The 24574-nt window shown below is 44.4% G+C and overlaps 1 protein-coding gene across 1 annotated transcript in view; it reads left to right on the plus strand.

Annotated features, from left to right (window-relative positions):
* Positions 1-3489: 3489 nt before the first annotated feature.
* LOC311242128 (nuclear protein MDM1-like) overlaps positions 3490-24574 on the plus strand; it is a gene marked incomplete at both ends in the record, with an annotated part of 67483 nt that continues 46398 nt past the window's right edge. The window contains 6 exons of the mRNA XM_084331082.1: positions 3490-3507; positions 4233-4326; positions 4884-5090; positions 11836-11855; positions 12073-12198; positions 19259-19420. Of these exons, the coding sequence (XP_084187208.1) occupies positions 3490-3507; positions 4233-4326; positions 4884-5090; positions 11836-11855; positions 12073-12198; positions 19259-19420 (627 nt within the window). The remainder of the gene's footprint in view (positions 3508-4232; positions 4327-4883; positions 5091-11835; positions 11856-12072; positions 12199-19258; positions 19421-24574) is intronic.

The raw sequence follows: 24574 nt of genomic DNA on the forward strand, positions 1-24574 counted from the left end.
GCGATGATGTGCTATGACTGCGCTGCAGGGGGCCGGTGGTGGTGGTGGTGGTGGGGGGGGAGGGAGGGTAGTGTGACGTCACCGCTCCCAGATAATGGTCCCTCTGTGACCCCCGAGGCTGGCGTCATTCACATGAGCTAAGCTGCCCTCTCGGGTCGACCACAATGGTCGCTCTCTGGTGTGTTTCTGAAACGCTCTCGGGTCAAACGATGTGTTGGATACACCAAATAAACCTGTGAATAAGCGGGGAACAGTTTATTTCGATGTCTTTTTTTTTTTTACACCGATCATTCGGTGCCCGTGAGCAATGTATTGCATTCATACAGAGGAAGACTATTTTGTTTTTGAAATAGACTGTGTGACTTTATTTACAACACATTTCAATCAGGGTTGTAGAAGTACACTGGGTTGGAGACGTGACCAATAAACGTCTGTATTGACCGATTGACTTGTATAATAATTATGATCCAAACCAATGTTGTTGAGGATAAGTAGTTGACACACATCCCTCTGTGTTATTCCTGAGCTCCTGTGGCACACGTTCATTACCTTATTCACACTAGTCCAAGTGCACTGTGCTGCCACAGCAGAGACGTCTGGCAGAACCCATTATCACTCGGGGAAAACACATTCTGGCTTGTTTATATTTCTCAAACCAGTGACAATCATCTAGGGTGGTGCTAAGACCAAAATGCAACTTGCAAAATAACATTGCTCTGTCAAAGTTTTCCATCATCAGAGTGCAGCCTGCTAACCTCCAAGACTTGTTGTTGTTGTTGTTGTTGTTGTTGTTGTTGTTGTTGTTGTTGTTGTTGTTGTTGTTGTTTTTCCTATTGATGGGGATTTTGTTCAGCAACAGCAACATCCTGTGACAGCAACATCACAGCAACATCACAGCAACATCCTGTGACAGCAACATCACAGCAACATCACAGCAACATCCTGTGACAGGGGTGAGGTGGGTTCTAGGAGTCAGGTCAAGCAGTAGTCTGACCCGTTTGTTTTGTGATGTTTGTAATTTTGTTTTTAGCGCCTTTGAGGTGCTTTGGTACCATGAGGTGCAAGCATAGTCGTAGTACCCTTGAATGAGCATATTGGCTGTAGAGTGCACTTGTAGTTATTTCCCCAGACCTCCACACAGTAAGACAGATACGGTAAAAACAGTGAACAGTATAAAGTGTGTAATGATTTATGATCCAATATGTGTTTAGTTTTCCCTATAGAATTCCAGTGCATTTTGCCAGTTTAGCTCGGACATAATGGCTTACATGGGGTTTCCAGCTTATTTTGTGGTCTATGATTACTCCAAGAAATGTATTGTCATAAACTCTTTCTATGTGTTTATTGTTTATCATCAGGTTTACCTGTACATTTATTATGTCCCCAAGGACTTCAAAATTGCGAGAGCAACACCCCTGCACAAAAAGGGCAGCAAATTAGACCCAGGCAACTACTACCACCCTGTTTCTATCCTTACCTCCATCTCGAAAGTCATGGAAATTCTTTTATACGAACAGGTCGAAAAGTACCTTGCGGAAAAAAATCGAATCTACGAATTCCAATCTGGCTTCAGAACATCCCACTCCACTGACACATGCCTTCTCTATTTAAACGACCACATCAAACAAGAGGTGGACGTGGGCAAATACTGCGGCATGGTCATGCTGGACCTACAAAAGGCCTTCGACACTGTCAATCACACCATTCTGATTGACAAGCTAAAAGCAATTGGTTTTGATAGTTTATCAGTGAGCTGGATGCAATCCTACCTGGAGGGGAGAGAACAGATGGTGGAGGTAAACGGTACCCTATCAGTGAGCTGTGGTGTTCCACAAGGAAGCATACTAGGACCGCTACTGTTCCTAATTTATGCAAATGAAATGTTGTCAGCTTGTGACTGCAACTTGTTCCTGTTTGCGGACGACTCAGCCCTGCTGGTCTCTGACAAGAACAAGTTACAGGTTGAAAAAGCCCTCAGCTCAGAACTAGGCAAAATCTGCATATGGCTCGCTGACAACAAACTATCATTACACATGGGCAAAACAGAGTCCATTCTCTTTGGATCAAATAACAAACTCAGCAAGACTGATGGCTTCTCTGTTACAGTGGGTGACAATATTGTCACCTGGGTTCCATCCTAGAGGCTAATCTTTCCTGTGACAAAATGGCATCCAATGTAATAAAAGAAGTCAACCAACGAACTTGATTCTTGTACCGGATCTCCTCTCTGGTAAACAAGAATACCCTGAAGACTCTGGCAGGAGCACTCATTCAAGGGTACTACGAATATGCTTGCACCTCATGGTACCAAAGCACCTCAAAGGCGCTAAAAACAAAATTACAAACATCTCAAAACAAACTGGTCAGACTACTGCTTGACCTTATTCCTAGAACCCACCTCACCCCTGCCCACTTTGACAACCTAGGATGGCTTAGAGTAGACGACAGAGTACAGCAACTTGCAATGGGCCTGGTCTACAAGATACACTACACAACCAAGGTACCCATGTACATGTCAAAATACTTCCCAAAGGTCAGTGAATACCACGATCACAACACCAGAGGGAGCTCCACAAATCATGTTAAACCCAGATTCGGCTCAAACAAGGGACTAAACACGTTTCGCAATTATGCCACATCAATGTGGAACGCCCTACCCAAGGCTGTAAAGGAATGTGAATCACTACCCACTTTCAAAACCACTCTCAAAGAACACCTACGGGAGACTGCAATTCGAAACTGGCCCCTGTAAATGTCCTAACCCAACCCCCTCCAATGTACAGTAAATGACCAAGTATGGTTTTGTCAATATTCCAATGTACAGTTTTGCTTGTACAGTTGTACAGTGTTCCCCACCCACCCCTCCTACCCACCCCCCCACCCACCCAACCACCTCCAATGTACAGCCCCCCACCCACCCAACCCCACCCCACCTACCCAACCTCCTCCAATGTAGTTTCTACGTCAAATGTATATACTCTCTTTTCTCTACTCTTTTTGTATCACAAACAGTACTGTATTTGCAAATCTGGTATGTCATAAATGTATAGATGTAGCAGTACTGTCTATCTGTATGTCATATTATGTCCTGATGAATTGAAAATGGGGGACCCTGATGTAAACAAGACAAAAGTCTTTCTCTGGTCTGCATCCCCTTAACAATTGTGTGTATTGAGCTGTACTGTATTGTACCCATTCTGCAATCTGTTAATAAAGTTTTCAATCAATCAATCAATCAATCAATCAATCAATCAATCAATCGGGAAACTCTCGCGATAGCTGGCAGATCGGGTCGCGCAAGACGCTTAGTTCCCATGGCAACGAGAGTAGCTGGATTCGAAATCAACCTTCTGGTACATAGATATCTATAGATATCTATGTTCTGGTAGACCGGTTGTTTGTGGTTACCTAGGTAACTAATGCTGCTAACGTAAAGCAGCGTCATCATAGAAACAGCACTAAAGACTAAACTGACAGATTGACTACAACATGACGGTCCAGTTTAAGGTAAAAATGTACTGCTGTTTTAAAGCTCCTGTTAGAAAGCTAATGTCAGTTAGCTACAGTAAGTTAGCCCAGCGCTATTAGCTTGTTAGCGAGCCTGGTAAACAGCCACCTGTTGCCACCACGTCGCCTAGGAAAAACTGACGTAAGTAACTTAGTCATAACGTTAACTAACCTAGTTATTTAACACATGGCACAAAAGGTCTCTGGTTGTTTCTGTTTGCTAACATTAACAGTTAACCAACAATAGACAATAGACATGATGTCTTCAGATGGGTTAGTTAATCTACCCAAAGACAGAAGGGGATTAACATGCTGCTGACCTGCTGTCCACCTTGTTGTTCTCCAGACAACAGACACATTTGGACCCACGCTCACTTCCTGATGCAGTGTTTGTTGTTGATCAATAACTGACTGGAAATATACGTTTACTTTTCTGTATACTGTGTGTGTGTGTGTGTAAAATAAGATAATCCTTTATTGATCCCCTAGGGGAAATTCAGGTGTCAGAGCAGCATGGGGGGGGTACAGGGGGGGGGGGGATGCATAGATTCACAGTACAGTACAATATAGTAATATAAAATATAATAATAATAATAATAATAAAGTACTATAAAAAGTAATAAATAAAGTAATATAAATATAAAATAGTAATATAAAAAGTACAAACACAAGAGAGTGTGCGTGTGCGTGTGTGTGTGTGTGTGTGTGTGTGTGTGTGTGTCCAGACAGAGTACCAGAAAAGCTTCAGGTTTTCCCGCTCCAGGAGTGTGTCTCCTCAACGCTGCACCCCATTGGCTGGCCTTCGCTCTGACCAGATGGGTACGACCTGAGACAAGCCTGTGATTGGCGTTGATTAAATTATTTCAGCATACATGTTGTACTGTATTCACCACACGGTTACACTAGACGTCACGACACGTTGTACAGCAGGCGAAATGGTCATCTCATTGGTCTACAGATTCCCACCTAAAAAGCATCTGAGTGGCGTCACCTCCTATACAAAGCTGCTCACCTGATAAATGTACCAGATGACGGGTCTATAGTGTGTTCAGATGTCAGACATAGCAAGTTCCATGATACCCTAGTTTACAAGTTATGACATATCATTGACCTTTCACCCTTTGTGGTGCAAACATACTTTATTATGAACATGGAGTATCATGAGACATGATCAGGCTCCAGACTAACATTTCCACTAGTAGCACTGGTGCTCCCTGCTGAAAGGTCTAGTAGCACCACTTAAATCTACATTCAGCACAACACGTTCATATATCTTTTCTATTTCATTACCATGTGTATTGTCTTCTAGGGCTGGGGCATTCTTTGGTGTTTCCGAATTAAGCTCTGAACGTTCGTTCTCACAAAAACTCTCTCAGGTATTAGCAGAGAACCTCAGATGTTGAGTCGCAGGAAGCCGGCATTAGTCCGGCCGGTCCAAGTGTCCAGTTCTCTGCTCTGGCCTTCTGATGTCGACCCGGTCAACACCAGGCTCACCAACCCCCCGACCAGACCACCAACACCCCCTCCTGGGCCAGAACCGGACGTAGAACCTGGTGGTGCTGGCACTGGGTCCCATCTTAAAGGTGAGTGGTACGGCTGTCCTGTGTTCAGAATACAAACGGCTCCCATCAGGTACATGCTACAGGGTTCCTATTAAGTACAGGAAGAAATACCTGAATAGATATAAAAACTCTTTCATCGCTCTATCAGCGAATCTCCTAAACTCAGGACGTAAGGAGGGTATGAAATGAGGGGCTGTGTTGAATGTATTTTAACATACTTTATATCTGTTCCAGTGGGATGATATGGTCTGTAACTAATTTTTCCAGTGGGATGGGATGGTCTCTAACTAACTCTTGCAGTGGGATGGTATGGTCTGTAACTCAAGTTTCAAGTTTCTTTAATAGTTGTCATACAGAAGTACAGAATACTTTCATACAAAATGCTTCTTACTGTTACGCTCCAGAGACTGTGCTAGACAAGATAGTATCAAATAACATAGTATAGCATGTAATTTAGAAGTAGAAAATGAGGTCACAGTGTTCAGTATAGACATATGTACAATGTTCGATGCAGAATAGACGTAACTGAGTTACCATATAATATACAATACTATGCAGTGTACTAATGTACAATACTATATAGTGCAAAGCAGAAATGGGATGAGGTACAATTTAGGTACAATTTACAGTAAGGTGTACGAGTTGCAGTGCAATCCTTCATCAATAAATATAAAGTGTGGGGAGTGGGTGCTACAGTGTGTTTGTTTAAAGTGAGTGTGTGCTATAAAGTGTGTGGAGTGGGTGCTACAGTGTGTTTGTTTAAAGTGAGTGTGTGCGTGTGGATGTGTGTGCTATGTGCGTTTGATGGTTGTTGTTGTGTAGTTTCAAGTTTCTTTAATAGTTGTCATACAGAAGTACAGAATACTTTCATACAAAATGCTTCTTACTGTTACGCTCCAGAGACTGTGCTAGACAAGATAGTATCAAATAACATAGTATAGCATGTAATTTAGAAGTAGAAAATGAGGTCACAGTGTTCAGTATAGACATATGTACAATGTTCGATGCAGAATAGACGTAACTGAGTTACCATATAATATACAATACTATGCAGTGGGTGCTACAGTGTGTTTGTTTAAAGTGAGTGTGTGCGTGTGGATGTGTGTGCTATGTGCGTTTGATGGTTGTTGTTGTGTAGTGTTCATTGTTCGTTTAGCAGCCTGATGGCCTGGGGATAGAAGCTTCTTCTGAGTCTTTCTGTGCTCGCCTTGAGACTCCGGTATCGCTTGCCTGACCGCAGCAGTTCAAAGAGGCAGTTGTTCGGGTGACTGGAGTCTTTAATGATTCTCTTAGCCTTGCCCCTGCAACGCTTGTTGTAAATGTTCTGGAGGGTGGGGAGCCCCCCTCCAATTGTGCGTTCGGCTGAACGTGTCACTCTTTGTAGTCTGCTTCGGTCTTGTGCAGTGCTATTCCCAAACCAGGAGGTGATGTTGCCAGTCAGGATGCTCTCTATTGTACATGAGTAGAAGTTCTTAAGGATCTTCTGACTGACTTGGAACTTCCTTAGGCGCCTGAGGAAGTAGAGGCGTTGTCGTGCCTTCTTCACAACACTGTCAATGTGTGTGGTCCATGTCAAGTCCTCGGATATGTAGGCTCCGAGGTACTTAAAGCTGTTGACTCTCTCAACCGGTGCCCCGTCGATGCTGAGGGGGCTGTAGTCCTTGACCCCCGACCTCCTGAAGTCCACAATCATCTCCTTTGTTTTGCTGACGTTCAGGGAGAGGCTGTTTTCCTGGCACCATCCCGCCAGGACCTTGACCTCTTCCAGGTAGGCCCTCTCGTCGTTGGCAGAGATCAGGCCCACCACCACTGTGTCGTCAGCAAATTTGATGATTGTATTGCTACTCCGCTGAGCCACACAGTCGTGTGTGTACAGGGAGTAGAGGAGGGGACTCAGAACACAGCCCTGGGGGGCCCCTATGTTGAGGGTGATGGATGAGGAGGTGCAGTTGCCTGCTCTCACCACCTGGGGTCTGCCCGTCAGGAAGTCCAAGACCCACTGGCAGAGGTCATAGTTCAAGCCCAGGTCCCTGAGCTTGGCTATGAGTATGGAGGGGACTATGGTATTGAATGCCGAGCTGTAGTCGATGAATAGCATTCTCACATAGTTCCCCTGCCTCTTGTCCAGGTGTGATGCTGCTGTGTGCAGCACATGGGCTATGGCGTCCTCCGTGGACCTGTTGGGGCGGTATGCAAATTGCAGGGGGTCCATGTTGATGGGGAGGGAGGAGCAGATGTAGCCCTTTACTAGCTTCTCAAAGCACTTCATGGCTATGGAGGTGAGAGCTACAGGGCGGTAGTCGTGTAGTGTTCATTGTTCGTTTAGCAGCCTGATGGCCTGGGGATAGAAGCTTCTTCTGAGTCTTTCTGTGCTCGCCTTGAGACTCCGGTATCGCTTGCCTGACCGCAGCAGTTCAAAGAGGCAGTTGTTCGGGTGACTGGAGTCTTTAATGATTCTCTTAGCCTTGCCCCTGCACCGCTTGTTGTAAATGTTCTGGAGGGTGGGGAGCCCCCATCCAATTGTGCGTTCGGCTGAACGTGTCACTCTTTGTAGTCTGCTTCGGTCTTGTGCAGTGCTATTCCCAAACCAGGAGGTGATGTTGCCAGTCAGGATGCTCTCTATTGTACATGAGTAGAAGTTCTTAAGGATCTTCTGACTGACTTGGAACTTCCTTAGGCGCCTGAGGAAGTAGAGGCGTTGTCGTGCCTTCTTCACAACACCTGTTGGGGCGGTATGCAAATTGCAGGGGGTCCATGTTGATGGGGAGGGAGGAGCAGATGTAGCCCTTTACTAGCTTCTCAAAGCACTTCATGGCTATTAGTAACTAACTCTTCCAGTGGGAATGAATGAATGAATGAATGAATGAATGAATGAATGAATGAATGATTTATTTAACAGATTGCAGAATGGGTACAATACAGTACGGCTCAATACACACAATTGTTAAGGGGATGCCGACCAGAGAAAGATGTTTGTTTTGTTTACATTTGGTCTCTAACTAACTCTTCCAGTGGGATGCTATGGTCTCAAGTTCAAGTTCCTTTTATTGCCACACGGCCAGGCCGGTGGAATTCGTTAGTCTGTGACTAACTCTTCCAGTGGGATGGTATGGTCTGTGACTAACTCTTCCAGTGGGATGGTATGGTCTGTGACTAACTCTTCCAGTGGGATGGTATGGTCTGTAACTAACTCTTCCAGTGGGATGGTATGGTCTGTAACTAACTCTTCCAGTGGGATGGTATGGTCTGTAACTAACTCTCCCAGTGGGATGGTATGGTCTGTAACTAACTCTTCCAGTGGAATGGTGTGGTCTGTGACTCTCTGTGTATCAGTTTTGGAGTTGTTGGAAGTTGTCTTTCTTCACTTTTGACGGAGCTAGGCTAGCTGCTCCCTTCTGCTTCCAGTCCTTGTGCTAAGCTAGGCTAGCTGCTCCCTTCTGCTTCCAGTCCTTGTGCTAAGCTAGGCTAGCTGCTCCCTACTGCACCCAGTCCTTGTGCTAAGCTAGGCTAGCATGTACCTGGACCTCTCTCTGGGGCTACTGGACACACAGACAAGATACCTCTAGCTATATAGTAGGAGGAGACTTTGAATTTAGACTTTGACATAGAGATCTTGTCTGATTGGCAAATAAATGTATTTCCAAAAATGTTGGAGTGTTCTTTTAACTGGTATTCAGATGTGAAATATTTGAGGGAATATCATTTAGAAATGACACACTGCATTATTTAATCCTGGACCATGTTGTTTTGGGAAGAGGAAATTACCTCTATAAAAATTACTACAATTTACAATAATTATTACTGCTTCTTCTTCATGAAGGCTCTCCCCAGCCTGCAGTAGTAGCCACACCCTCGCCCTGCCCATCTGAGCCCGACAGCCAACCACAGACCAGGACCCGTCTGACAGAACTTGACAGACAGCAGGAAATAGCTAATGGGGTGAGTGAGGAAATGATAGATAGTTTTATTTGTCCAATTTGTCTTTGGCTTCACCATGGTTGCAATCAACAAGACAACACCATACAAACACCACACAGGCACAAAAGACATTGACCCAAAACAGCCCAATACATAGACAAAAAGAGAAACAACAAACAACAACAAGAACAGGGACAGAGCTTCGGGTATCTAACCAGTACCATGGTTAATATTAAAATCTAAGAATTCATCAGAGCAATGGCATGTGGGATGAAGGACTTCTTAAATATGTTTTTTTTGGGGCTAGAGGAACTCTATAGCGCCTTCCAGATGGAAGCATGTCAAACTCACCATGAAGGGGATGTTCCTCTTAGAATCTTTCAAAGGTGGATATAATAATATAATATACTACAGATAATAATACTATACTATACTATACTATATTAGAATGTAAATATAAGTGTTGTACTATAGATACTAATACTATAATATAATATACAAGTGTTGTACTATAGATAATAACACTATAATATAATATAACTTATATAAGTGTTATACTATAAATAATACTATAATATACATGTTTTACTATAGATAATAGTACTATAATGTAAGTGTTATAATACAATAGATAATAAATACTACAATATTGTGGTATACTGTAGATAATAATACTATAATATAATAAAATATATAAAAACAGATTAATCTTTGTTTTGTTGATAAAACAGATTCACGTTTGTGTGATTTCACAGGAAGTTCTGCCTCTCATACCTCTTTTCCACCAAATTAGTTCTGGTTCCGGAACCGGTTCAGTTTGGGATTCTTTGTACCTATTGGTGCTATCTAGCGAACCGGCACCAGCATTTCCACCCATTGGAGCCGAAACAATAATCAAGGATGCGTCGTCAATGGAGGGTGTTGCTCAATGTATTTGTTGAAAAAACACAAGCAACACATACTAGTTTATGGTAAATGATTTGTTCATTCTGAGTGGCTCTCTGGGCGTGTCTGAAGAACTTGTTCTCTCACTCCGGTGTAACTCAATAATCGTGGTCAGTCTGGTAACCTTGCTCTGGTGGAGCATCCAGTGTGTAATGGACATGTTGGATAATTATTTCACAATTATGCCTCGTTTCTGCTCCATATTGTGAATTACCTTGTTGCTGAAGTGACTATAAGAATAGATATTCCCGTCATGGCTAGACCTTATGCACTGAAATAATAAACTACCCAGACTGCTTTGGGCTGCATAAGAGTAAATATTAACGTCATGGCTAGACCTTATGCACTGAAATAATAAACTACCCAGACTGCTTTGGGCTGCACAAGAGTAAATATTAACGTCATGGCTAGACATTATGCACTGAAATAATAAACTACCCAGACTGCTTTGGGCTGCACAAGAGTAAATATTAACGTCATGGCTAGACATTATGCACTGAAATAATAAACTACCCAGACTGCTTTGGGCTGCATACGAGTAAATATTAACGTCATGGCTAGACATTATGCACTGAAATAATAAACTACCCAGACTGCTTTGGGCTGCATAAGAGTAAATATTAACGTCATGGCTAGACATTATGCACTGAAATAACAAACTACCCAGACTGCTTTGGGCTGCATATAATAATAATAATAATAATAATATAATGCTAAACAACCATAATGCTTTTGCTTATGGATTATTTGCCCTGTCTGACTATAAGTGGAGATTGTTGTTTAGCTTAAATACTTCAGGGAGAAGGAGTTGCTTTTGCCTTCCTGGTAACAGACCGGTGCGATTCTTACCGGCCCAGTATGTTAAATGTATTGATGCTCACCCATACACCTTGAGGTGTGCAATTCTCATATTAATCCATCTCTGTCATAGACTAAACTAAATCTGTAATGTGTAAATCTGTAAACGATGCTGGTGAATATTATGCAGGGGTGTAATGTGTAAAAAGTACCAAGAAATTATACTTAAGTGAAAGTATGGGTACCGGCTCAAAATCGTACTCAAGTAAACATCAGATTATCTGTCTAAAAACACACTTGAGTAAAAGTAAAAAAGTTTCTACTTTTAAATGTACTTAATTAAGTACTAAAAAGTTAAAGTAAAAACTTTCTTTTATCCCGGGGCAATGAAATGTTCCGTTTCGTCCTCTTCATCACTCGTACTATCGTTTGTGGCCGTCTTCTGTAGCTTGTCACTCTGACGGTCTATTCTTCTGATAGCAGGTGTTTAATCAAAGATCCCCGCTTTCTAGTCTTGCACAAGGACCAATCAGCATGGGTATGGGCGGGTTCATTTTCCATTGATGGGGATTTGATTGGCTGTTTTTAAATAAAGTGCGGCCGCAGGATTAATAACATTAACGTTAGTTCGGCCAGAGAAACAAATATACTAATTAAAATGGTTGGGACCTGCGAGATTTGTACTTTGTACTTTGTAGGTCTGCATTTTAAATGTAAGTAAAAAGTATGTTTTTTTCTCTGAAATGTAATTGAGTAAAAGTAAAAGTATACAAACCTAATAATACTCGAGTAAAGTACAAATCCCCAAAAACAGTACTTAAGTATTGTAACGAAGTACAATTACTGAAGTACTTTACACCCCTGATATTATGTGATTGAGCTTGTCTTGTCCTGATCAGTAACAGCCACGCAAACTGACAGCTGCACTCCCAACTCGCCTGGGTCAAACTGGAAGGTCCCTCTTGGATTTAAAAGCAGCACAAATGACTAACGTTAACTGAACTTAGTGTTTCTTTCTTTTTGTATGACATTAAATAAAAATAACGCTGCACACTCTTTCCCCCCCCCTCACTTGTCTTCTCCGTCCTCTCTTTCCAACCTGCAGAATACGACACGCCCACATCGGTTCACAAGAAAAAACGTCTGTTTTTTTTGGTTCCAGCTCGTACCAACTTTTCGAGTTCCGAACCAATTTTGTCTTTGGTCGAAATGCTCACAACGGTTCAAAATTAGGAATGCAAACTAGAATGGAGCCGGTTCCCTGTTGATGGAAAAGGTCTATCAGTAGTACTGTATATACACAGTAGTCTTCCTATAATAACTGGATGCTGATTGGTTCCAGGTGCAGCATGCCCTGCGGTGGAAGGCGGGGCTAAGGTCAGGAGATCAGAGGTCACAGACAGAGTATCACAAACAGTTCAACTGGAAAACTCAATCGAGAGAATCACCTCTACTGACTGCTCAACAGGTAAACTACAGACGCTCTATATAATGAGGACATTTTGAATAGTAAAATCTGTAACGAAGTTAAAGATGGCGGCAACAAAGAAACTACTTGCTACAATAATTACTGTAAATGTGATGTCAATTTATGTTGAGTAAAACTATAATCTATTTAACCTTGAGATTAAGTGTAATTTATAATTAAAAGGAATCACCACTTCTGCTAAAACGCTGGGAATCACACAGTAATTTGCCATGGTAATTAAGGGCTCTGTGACAGGTGGCACATGTGACTGAGAGGCAGACAGGCAGGCAGACAGACAGACAGGCAGGCAGGCAGACAGACAGACAGACAGACAGACAGACAGACAGGCAGGCAGGCAGACAGACAGGCAGACAGACAGACAGGCAGGCAGACAGACAGACAGGCAGGCAGGCAGGCAGGCAGACAGGCAGACAGACAGACAGGCAGACAGACAATCAGACAGGCAGGCAGACAGGCAGACAGGCAGACAGACAGGCAGACAGACAGACAGACAGACAGGCAGGCAGGCAGACAGACAGACAGACAGACAGACAGACAGACAGGCAGACAGACAGGCAGGCAGGCAGGCAGAGGTCCTCATTCTCGAACATGTTCGTAAGTACCGGTACTTTTGTAAATATCTTGGTACAAATTTCGTACTAACAAATTTACAAAAATCCTCCTCCGGATTCCTGAACGTGTGAAACGGTCTCCATAAATGCCCAAAATCTTCGCAGCTGGGTTCCCATGAATGAAATATGTCACTCATTCTTAAACTGCAAAGTGTGTTCTCGTACACCTGAATTTGCATGCAGACACGCCGCCATTTATTTAGTTTGCAGTGTGTTTGTGTGTAATGCTCACAATGCCTCATTGAGTCAGGACTATAAATGCAAAACGTAATTGTTAATGATAGAAAATATTGTTGTATTTATTATCATTATGATTATTTAATTCCACGGATGTCTGTAGTATCGGCAATCCCCAATGACTTGTCCCAGAGAAAACTGTTGAAAACATGGGCGCACACCGGTCTGTCCGACTTATGACTGCCATTTCAAGTTCGTAAATCCTACATAAATCGAATTTGCAATACGAAGCTGTTCGAGAATGCCGAATAAGAGAATCGAGAATGAGGACCACTGAGGTTCAGTCTAGTTCTAGCTGTGGTAGTGAGGAGACATGTAAGTTCAGCCTCTCAGCCACTAGGTGGGGGTAGAGAGCTACAGTCAACTTCAGACTGCAACTACTAGGCCTTGCTCGAAAAAGAGATCTTTGATCTCAAGTGACTACCTGGTAAAATAAAAGTAAAAAAAAAATAAAAAAGATCCAGTACAGTGATGTTTTAATTTAATTTAAGTCATAAATTGCTTATTGTGGATGTTAATGTCAGGAGTGTCCTTTTTTCAGCTTCAGACGTATCATTTGATTTGTTATCAGTGTTTTATGTCACCCTCTCTGAGCACAGCCAACTCTCAGGGGCAAATTCACAAAGGGATTGTGCAGCTTTTTCTGATGCTATGCCTGTGCAAATAGCCGCAAAACAAACCTTGCTATTCACAAAGCACTTGCAAAGGGTGAAATACTGTGCTTTGCCCTATTCAGACTCAGACTCAGGAATTATGTTAAATACCATCTTTCTGTGTGGACAACAGACAACAAAAATACAGGAGCCAGTAGGGGAGGGGAGGCGTAATTGCCCTATTCACAGGTGTCAGACATCAGTAATTAGTGATGCATGCTGGATAAGCGTTAGCGAACGAAGAGGCCAAGAGGGGCAAAGAGGAGTTTTCCTACAGGAGTTCTCAGAGGGAGCAACTGACCAGAGTGCTAGTTTTTCCCTTCCTCTTTGTCATTTCTCTATCTCTCTTCCTCCCTTCCTCACCTTTCTTTCTGCTACGCACACCTATCCAATCGATATCAATCAATCAATCAATCAATCAATCAATCAATCCCCCTTCAACAATGTGTTTCCTACCCATTCCAACACTTCCACCAGACCAGCTTCAAGCCATCCATGCCAGTTTGGGAGCAATCCTGCAAACCTTTCCTACCCCCCCCCCACCGCCATAAATATACCTATCACTGTACGTGGAGGCTTATGGAATTGTCAATCAGCTGTGAAGAAACCAGACTTCATTACTGCCTACGGCCCTACGCCCATAGTCAAAACCTCCAGCTTCTGGCTCTTACTGAGACCTGGATAACGGCAGATAATTCAACAACACCGGCAGCCTTATCTACAAGCTATAACTTCTCTCACACACCTCAACCCTCCAGACGTGGTGGAGGCACTGGTCTTTTGACCGCTCCCTCATGGTCTACAAACTCAATATCACTTCCAGCTCTGTCACTCTCCTCTCTCGAATATCATGCAGTATCTGTCTCTAATCCATTCAATTTCACCATTGGACATGCTGCTAAGCTCTTTCCCAGAAGATGGCACCCCCCTCCTTCTGATGGGCGATTTCAACCTGCCTGACTCGTCTCAGTCAGACACAGTGGTCTCTCTCCTACAATCCTTTGACCTGCCTCTCACTCACAAAGCAGGCAGCTCCTTGGATATCATATTCTCCCGTAACTCCAGCATCATTAACACCACGGTAACTCCCCTCCATGTATCTGACGATTTTCTAATATCATTCTCACAAACTCTTATGCTTTACCTAAACCATCCACCCCAACCCAAAACGTCTCAGTCAGAGGCAACCTGCGCTCCCTATCCCCCTCCACACTCTCCTCCGACATCCTATCCGCTCTACCTTTGAGTGAGACATTCTCTGCTCTCCCCACAGATACGGCAACGTCCACCCTCCTCTTAGCCCTCTCAACCGCCTTTCCCCACCCAGTCCATGGCTGTCTGATGCAGTGAGAGAAGAAAGACAGGTCCTGAGAGCGGCTGAGAGGAGGTATAGAAAGTCACGCCTCACTGGTGACATCACCACCTATCACAACCTCTTGTTAGCTTTCTCCAAAACCATTACTATGGCCAACGCTTCTTTCTTTCAGCATATAAGATCAAGTTTCAAGTTTGTTTATTAATTGTCATAGTAAAATACAGAATACTTTATCATGAAATGGTTTTTTTCTGTATGAGCCCCTGGGAGTGTGCTTCATACAGTAATAGATTGGGGACCAGGTTTCCATGGTGCCAGTTACCCAGGTGGGGTATCTCCCAGGCCTTTCTGTGTGGAGTTTGCATGTTCTCCCCGTGCTCGCAAGGGTTTCCCCCCCGATAAGATAAAAACCCAATGGAAAAACATGCACAACAACAAGATCGCTAACGCTGTGGCGTCCTTGACGAAGACGGACAGGAGCACTTGGATTGGTCCCCTGGCGCGGCTCATGTTGTGCCTGTCTGCTCCCGGCTGCCCTTGGGGGGGAAGGACGAAGGGATGGGTTAATCGCAGATACGAATTGCATGCATGCATCGCATGTGTGCCAATTGATGACCTCGGAGCAGGTCCTAAATTATAAATTATTATTATAAGATAAAAGTATAAAATAGAAAAAGTCAAAAGTACGTGAAGTGTTCAGTCAATATACATATATACAATATACAATACAGAGTAAAAAGAGTAACAGTGAGGTACAATGCAGAAATGGGATGAGGTACAAACTTAGGGTAAGGTACAATGAGGTATGAATTGTAGTGCAAATCTCTTTACTACTAAATATAAAGTGTGTTAAAGTGTCTAAAGTGGGTGATAAGGTGAGTGTTTGTTTAAAGTGAGTGTGTACGTGTGGATGTGTGTGCTGTGAGTGTAGATGATGGGTTGTTACATAGTGTTATTGTCATTGAGCATCCTGATGGCCTGGGGATAGAAGCTTCTTCTGAGTCTCTCTGTGCTTGCCATGAGACTCCGGTATCGCTTGCCTGACCGTAGCAGTTCAAAGAGGCAGTTGTTTGGGTGACTAGAGTCTTTGATTATTATTTTAGCCTTGGCCCTGCAACACTTGTTGTAAATGTCCTGGAGAGTGGGAAGCCCACCTCCAATTGTGCGTTCGGCTGAACGGGTCACTCTCTGTAGTCTGCTACGGTCTTGTGCAGTGCTATTCTCAAACCAGGAGGTGATGTTACCAGTCAGGATGCTCACTATTGTGCACGAGTAGAAGTTCTTGAGGATCTTCTGACTCACTTTGAACTTCCTTAGGCGCCTAAGGAAGTAGAGGTGTTGCCGTGCCTTCTTCACTACACTGTCAATGTGTGTGGTCCATGTCAAGTCCTCGGATATGTGGACTCCGAGGTACTTAAGTTAAAACTGTTCACTCTCTCGACCGGTGCCCTGTCGATGCTGAGGGGGCTGTAGATCGAGGCCTCGGCTAAGAACCTTCGCAAACTGCACGCCACCATGTCCTCTCTTCTCACCCCCCCCCTCCTCTCTCTCTGCCGAAGACTTGCGATTTTCTTTGAGAAAAAAGTGGAGAGCATCTTCTCCCAACCCCCGCCCTTTCCAAATGCTGAATCAAGAACCTCATCCTTTACTCTGTCATCTTTCTCTCCCATTACAGACGCCAAGGCCTTGACACTGGTAACGTTGAACTGTCCCACTACATGCCAGCTAGACCCGATACCCTCCCCACTCCTCCAGACCATAGCACCAGACATCCTCCCATTCCTAACGGCAACCATCAACGCCTCCCTCAACTCAGGGGTGGTTCCCACCTCCCTAAAACAAGCCAGAGTCACACCCATCATAAAAAAACAACCATAAACCCCTCCGTCATAGACAACTATCGTCCTGTCTCTCTTCTCTACTTCCTCTCTAAATCACTTGACCGGGCTGTATCCAACCAACTTACTGATTATCTATTACAGAATGACCTTCTAGATCCTAATCAGTCAGGCTACAGGACTGCTCACTCGACAGAAACGGCCCTCATTGCAGTCACAGAGGCACTTCATTTAGCAAAAGCGAAAGGCCTCTCCTCTGTCCTAATTCTCCTAGACCTATCTGCAGCCTTCGACACAGTCAACCATCAGATCCTCCTCGCATCCCTCGCAGGAATGGGAGTGGCTGGCTCTGCGCTGACATGGCTGACATCATACCTCAATGACCGCTTCTACCAAGTGTCATGGAGAGGGACCCTGTCTGCCACCCGCCCCCTGCAAACGGGTGTCCCCCAGGGCTCGGTCCTTGGACCCCTTCTCTTCTCCCTCTACACTAAATCTCTGGGTAACATTATCACGTCTCATGCCTTCTCGTATCATTGCTATGCCGATGATACTCAACTCTTCCTCTCCTTCCCTCCCTCAGATATCCACGTCTCTGAGCGGATCTTGGCCAGTCTGTCCGACATCTCCGCCTGGATGACGACCAACCACCTCAAACTGAACCTAAGCAAAACAGAATTGCTCCACCTGCCGGCCAAATCCTCCCCCCTGACTGACCTTTCCATCACAGTCGAGAATGCAGCTGTGACAGCGTCCCTGACCGCCAAGAACCTTGGTGTTGTCCTTCACATCGCAGCAACAACCAGAACCTGCAGATTCCTCCTGAGCAACGTCAGAAGGATACGCCCCTTCCTGACAAAAGAAGCCACCCAACTCCTCGTCCAATCTCCCGCCTCGACTACTGCAATGCACTGCTTGCTGGCCTTCCGGCCACTGCCACGAAGCCTCTTCAACTCATTCAGAACGCAGCAGCCCGCCTGATCTTAAACCTACTGAAGTCAGCCCATGTCACCCCACTTCTTAGGGACCTGCACTGGCTCCCCATTGCCGCACGAATCCACTTCAAGGCCCTCGACCTAGCATACCGTGCGGCAAAGGAACTAACTGCCCACCACAGTTAGGACAGCCGAAACCCGTCCAATCTTTCGCCGTCGACTAAAGACGCACTTCTTCAACCATTATCTGAAAAAAAAATAAAAAAAAATGATCTAACCCTAACTAACCTTATTGTCATGCACTTGTCCTAATATACTAACCTACACTGTAGCACTCAACACTTTGATGAACATTGTTACTCAGCTGATAGAGTTGTGCCCTTCCTGATGACTTGTCGTACAGAACTTGTAAGTCGCTTTGGATAAAAGCGTTAGCTAAATGACTAAATGTAAATGTAAATGTGGCCGTTGATTTTGGGCAGAACTTTGAAATATTTTAGAATCCTTAAACCAAATTTGACAACACCCTTCCCAATGAGAACGCATCATTATGCCAGTCATGCCCCGCTAGTGTTAGCAGCTATGTGTTAGCAGCAGGCCTTCTTGTACACAGGAAACTCTTATGCGCATAACAAGCATGCGTGTCACTAGAGTGTTTGATTGACAGCTTGCTCATTCCAATCATTTGACTTGGTCATTCGTTTGATTGGATGATGTTGTTTTAGTGCCTGCCCCTTACCGGAACGAAAGATTTTCTTTCATTTCGGTGTCAAATGTCTTATATATTTTTTAAGTACTAGCGATTACTGTCAAGATATAATAAGAAATCTAAAAAGATTGCCAAAAATCGGCAGCAGCCTATTGATCCTTTAAAACATGCAACAAGATTTTCATTGTACTGAACTATTTTTTTTCCCTTGTCCCAATTAGTCGTTGTGCTAATGACTGACCTGGCTGCTGTATGCATGTTCTCCTACGAGTCGGTACAAGGGCGCCCCGAGTCGATCGCACGCTTCCTCCGAGACGTGCGCCGACAGCCAGTGATGTCTTTTCACTTGGCAGCGAGGACTCTCATTGGTGAAGTGTAACGCGTGGGAGGGCACGCTATCTCCACCAAGTCCTGCCCCGCTTAGCAAGCGCCGAGACCTGACCTGTAGGCGTTGCTGTCCACAACGCCAGATTCCCACCCGCCAGCTTCCCCACCCCCTAATACTGCCAATTGTATTAGTATGAACGGCCAGCCAAGCTGGTGGCAACGCCGAGAGCTGGGCTCGAACCCAGCATCTCCTGCATTGGTGACAAGCGCAATCTCCGCTACGCCACCTGACCGCCTTGTACTGAACTTTTAACTATTACTAATCTAGATTAGATAATAGACCACCAGATAGATAGACAGATAGACATATAGACAGATAGATAAATAGAAGCTGATCATCTTCTCTTGGTACAGGTGTTGTACTCCAGCAGTAGGTCTGTCCCACCCTTCAAAAAGCACCCGATTCCCATGGAGACAGAGTATAGGCGGAGCTTCCATGGCTCCGCCCCGCCCACTGGCTCACGGCCACGAAAACATCTGGACCAGCACAGAGTCCCTCTGTTTCACCATGAAAAGGTACACACACACACACACACACACACACACACACACACACACACACACACACACACACACACACACACACACACACACAAAGTGCAGAGATGTAGCAGTACTGTCTATCTGTATGTCATGTATGTCATATATGTCCTGATGAATTGAAAATGGGGGACCCTGATGTAAACAAGACGAAAGTCTTTCTCTGGTCTGCATCCCCTTAACAATTGTGTGTATTGAGCTGTACTGTATTGTACCCATTCTGCAATCTGTTAATAAAGTTTTCAATCAATCAATGAACACACACACACACACACACACACACACACATGCACACATATTTATATACAAATACACACACACACACACACGCAGGACAAAGGTAGAAGATAACACAACAGGTGGATCTGATATAATTATAAGGATTGAGCCGAAGTCATATTTCAGAATATAACAAAGGATGATTTATTCTAGTCACACAGGTAAAGGATTCCACCGCAAGTGGCCTCACGCATGAGGTCCACAGATGGAATGCAGTGCAGATGGAAAGCAGGTGGAATAATGAGCAGTGACAGACAGAAGATTGTATTACAAGTAAACTCCTCCCATGAAGTAGTTTCACTTTTGATACGTACTGCTAGGTGACTGGTAAATACATTACATTTACATTTACATTTAGTCATTTAGCTGACGCTTTTATCCAAAGCGACTTACAAGTTCTGTACGACAAGCCATCAGGAAGGGCACAACTCTATCAGCTGAGCAACAATGTTCATCAAAGTGTTGAGTGCTACAGTGTAGGTTAGTTTATTAGGACAAGTGCATGACAGTACGGTTAGTTAGGGTTAGATTTTTTTTTTTATAGTTTTTTTTTTTTTTTTTTTTTAATTCAGATAATGGTTGAAGAAGTGCGTCTTTAGTCAACGGCGAAAGATTGGACGTGATTCGGCTGTCCTAACGGGTGGGTAGTTCATTCCACCATTGTGGGCCAAGGACTGAGAATAGGCGACTTCTCTTTGATGACCCTCCCGGAGCTTGGATAGGAGTAGGTCTGAGGCGGCCAGAAGATGCAGAGCGTAGGGGTCTTGAGGGTGTGTAGTTAGAGACCATTGACCGGAGGTAGGCGGGAGCGGTTCCCTTTGCCGCACGGTATGCTAGGTCGAGGGCCTTGAAGCGGATTCGTGCAGCAATGGGGAGCCAGTGCAGGTCCCTAAGAAGTGGGGTGACATGGGCCGACTTCGGTAGGTTTGAGATCAGGCGGGCCGCTGCGTTCTGAATGAGTTGAAGAGGCTTAGTGGCAGTGGCCGGGAGGCCAGCGAGCAGTGCATTGCAGTAGTCGAGGCGGGAGATGACTGTTGATTGGACGAGGAGTTGGGTGGCTTCTTTTGTCAGGAAGGGGCGGATCCTTCTGACGTTGCTCAGGAGGAATCGGCAGGTTCTGGTCGTCGCTGCGATGTGAGCAGAGAAGTTCAACTGGTCGTCGAGGACAACACCAAGGTTCTTGGCGGTCGGGGACGCAGTCACAGCTGCATTCTCGACTGTGATTGAAAGGTCGGTTAGGGGGGAGGATTTGGCCGGCAGGTGGAGCAATTCTGTTTTGCTTAGGTTCAGTTTGAGGTGGTTGGACGTCATCCAGGCGGAGATGTCGGACAGACAGGCCGAGATCCGCTCAGAGACGTGGATATCTGAGGGAGGGAAGGAGAGGAAGAGTTGAGTATCGTCGGCATAACAATGGTAGGAGAAGCCATGAGACGTGATAATGTTACCCAGTGATTACTGTAGAGGGAGAAGAGAAGGGGTCCTAAAACCGAGCCCTGGGGGACACCCGTCCGCAGGGGGCGGGTGGCCGACAGGGTCCCTCTCCATGACACTTGGTAGGAGCGGTCATTGAGGTATGATGACAGCCATGTCAGCGCAGAGCCAGCCACTCCCATTCCTGCGAGGGCCGCAAGGAGGATCTGGTGGTTGACTGTGTCGAAGGCTGCAGATAGATCTAGGAGAATCAGGACAGAGGAGAGGCCTTTCGCTTTTGCTAAGTGAAGTGCCTCTGTGACCGCAATGAGGGCTGTCTCTGTGGAGTGACCAGTCCTGAAGCCTGACTGATTAGGGTCTAGGAGGTCATTCTGTAAGAGATAAGCAGTAAGTTGGTTGGATACAGCACGTTCAAGTGTTTTAGAAAGGAAGGAGAGAAGAGAGACAGGACGGTAGTTGCCTATGATGGTAGGGTTCAGGGTTGGTTTTTTTATGAGCGGCGTGACTCTGGCTTGTTTTAGGGAGGTGGGGACCACCCCCGAGTTGAGTGAGGAGTTGATGGTTGCAGTTAGGAATGGGAGGATGTCTGGTGCTATGGTCTGGAGGAGTGGGGAGGGTAGCTGGTCCAGCTGGCAAGTAGTCGGACGGTTCGACGTTACCAGTGTCAGGGTCTCTGCTTCTGTAATGGGAGAGAAAGATGACAGAGTGAAGGATGAGGTTCTCGATTCAGCATTTGGAATGGGTGGGGTTTGGGAGAAGGAGCTGCGGATGTTCTCCACTTTTTCCTCAAAGAAGATCGCAAAGTCTTCGGCAGAGAAAGATGAGGGAGGGGGGGGGGTGGGGGGGGGAGTGAGGAGGGAGGACATGGTAGCATGCAGTTTGCGAAGATTCTTGGCAGAGGCCTCGATCCTATGGTGGAAGAAAGAAGCTTTGGCATTAGTGATGGTTTTGGAGAATGTTAACAAGAGGTTGTGATATGTGTCGATGTCAGCAGTGAGGCGTGACTTTCTATACTTCCTTTCAGCTGCTCTCAGGACCTGTCTTTGTTCTCTCACTGGATCTGTCAGCCATGGACTGGGTGGGGAACGGCGGGCAGGTTTCTCAACGAGGGGACAGAGCTTGTTGAAGGAGGTTGCAAGGGCTGAAAGGAGGGTGGAGGTTGCCATCTCTGTGGAGAGAGCAGAGAAGGTGTCACTCAAAGGTAGAGCGGATAGTATGTCAGAGGAGAGGGTGGAGGGGGATAGGGAGGGCAGGTTGCGTCTGAGTGAGACTGTTTGAGTTGGGGTGAAGACCTTTCGGTTAAGCATGAGAGTTAGTGAGAAGGATATGAAGGAATGGTCAGATAAATGTAGGGGAGTTACCGTGGTGTTAATGATGCTGGAGTTACGGGAAAATATGAGATCCAAGGAGTTGCCTGCTTATCAATAAAGTGATGAGGTAATGGTTGTTCACCCCAAAAAGGCAGTGGCGTTTGTCACGTGTTGCGTTACTTGAGTTCAACCTCACCCAGTCAAAACGTCCTTGAGATCCAGTCTGTTCTGGTTGGAGAAGATACATTTTAAGAATGTTCTCATGCTTTGAGGAACAAGGGGGCACTATAAGGCCTGCCGTCCTATCACAACAGATAAGGTGTTTCTCAGTACATGTCCCATGGGTGAGATGATTAATTCATAGATGCTTTAAGGAACAATGAATCTTTATAAGGCTGAATTAGATTAATTAAATTAGTGTAAAATACCTTCAATAGACATAGACCATCACTTTAACTGAACAGCATAGAGACAGACCATCACTTTAACTGAACAGTATAGATATAGACCATCACTTTAACTGAACAGCATAGAGACAGACCATCACTTTAACTGAACAGTATAGACTTAGACCATCGGTTTTACAGAACAGTATAGATATAGACCATCGGTTTTACAGAATAGTATAGATATAGACCATCGGTTTTACAGAACAGTATAGATATAGACCATCACTTTAAATGAACAGTATAGACTTAGACCATCAGTGTTACAGAACAGTATAGACTTAGACCATCAGTGTTACAGAACAGTATAGACTTAGACCATCAGTGTTACAGAACAGTATAGACTTAGACCATCAGTGTTACAGAACAGTATAGACTTAGACCATCAGTGTTACAGAACAGTATAGACTTAGACCATCAGTTTGACTGAACAGTATAGACTTAGACCATCAGTTTTACTGAACAGTATAGACTTAGACCATCATTTTTTACTGAACAGTATAGAAATGATTGAGATATATATAAATAATTTGGTTCTTGGTTTCAGATTTTCGTATTGGGGAAATAATACTCGGATACCTTTTTTAGCCTGGTATCAGAATAATATCCTATACCTGTATCAGTTATGTTGTCATGGCAACAGTGTAGTTAAAGGTTTACAGTAGGGTTAGTTCTGTTGTCATGGTAATAGTATAGTTAAAGGTTTAAAACTGTTCTATTTATTTGGTTTTCAGAGTAAAAGGAGGAAGAGGAGAGAAGAGCGAGACAGGATGTCCCGCCCACAACAGGAACAGGAAGAACCTCAGCCTCAGAAAGAGGAAGTGAGGTCACAGTCGCTTCAGAAGGCCATGTCTCCTCCTCAAACCAATGGCGGACACAGGTGTGTGTCTATGTTTGATGAGTATTTTCTTACAACTGTCTGTTTGTCTGTGTCTGTCTGTCTGTCTGTCTGTCTGTCTGTCTGTCTGTCTGTCTGTCTGTCTGTCTGTCTGTCTGTCTGTCTGTCTGTCTGTTAATCTGTGTATTTGTGTGTGTGTGTGTGTCAGGAATGTGAAGACAGAGTATGGTTGTAGTTTCAGTTCTCCAGGTGAGAACAGACTTCAGGAGGCAGCGAGACTCAGAGACGCTACGACAGGACATGAGGTCAGTTATATATACTAATAATATCATTATGTACTGTACTGCAGTTATATACTAATAATATCATTATGTACTGTACTGCAGTTATATACTAATAATATCATTATGTACTGTACTGCAGTTATATACTAATAATATCATTATGTACTGTACTGCAGTTATATACTAATTAGTGCTGTCAATCGATTAAAATATTTAATCTGATTAATCGCATGATTGTCCATAGTTAATTTGCGATTAACTCATTCAGCGCCAGCTATTATCCTCATCCTGTAGTCAATGGGCCACGCTAAAAGATAGGCATTTTCACTGTGCGTCACGATGTTTGCAGAGCTATATCTATATTCTATATTATAGCTATGGAGACAATACTATGGCTCATTTGACAGTCACTATCTCTCGTCCAACATGTAAAAAAGAGTTAATTATTTCATGTATACGTCCGTGTGTTATCCCGTGGTGAATATTGTATAGTTTCAGAGTGATCCGGGCTAATTCCTGGAAGCTGCGTTATGGAGCACTAT

The sequence above is a fragment of the Notolepis coatsorum genome, assembly GCF_963971535.1.
Source record: "Notolepis coatsorum genome assembly, chromosome: 15".
NCBI lineage: Eukaryota > Metazoa > Chordata > Actinopteri > Aulopiformes > Paralepididae > Notolepis > Notolepis coatsorum.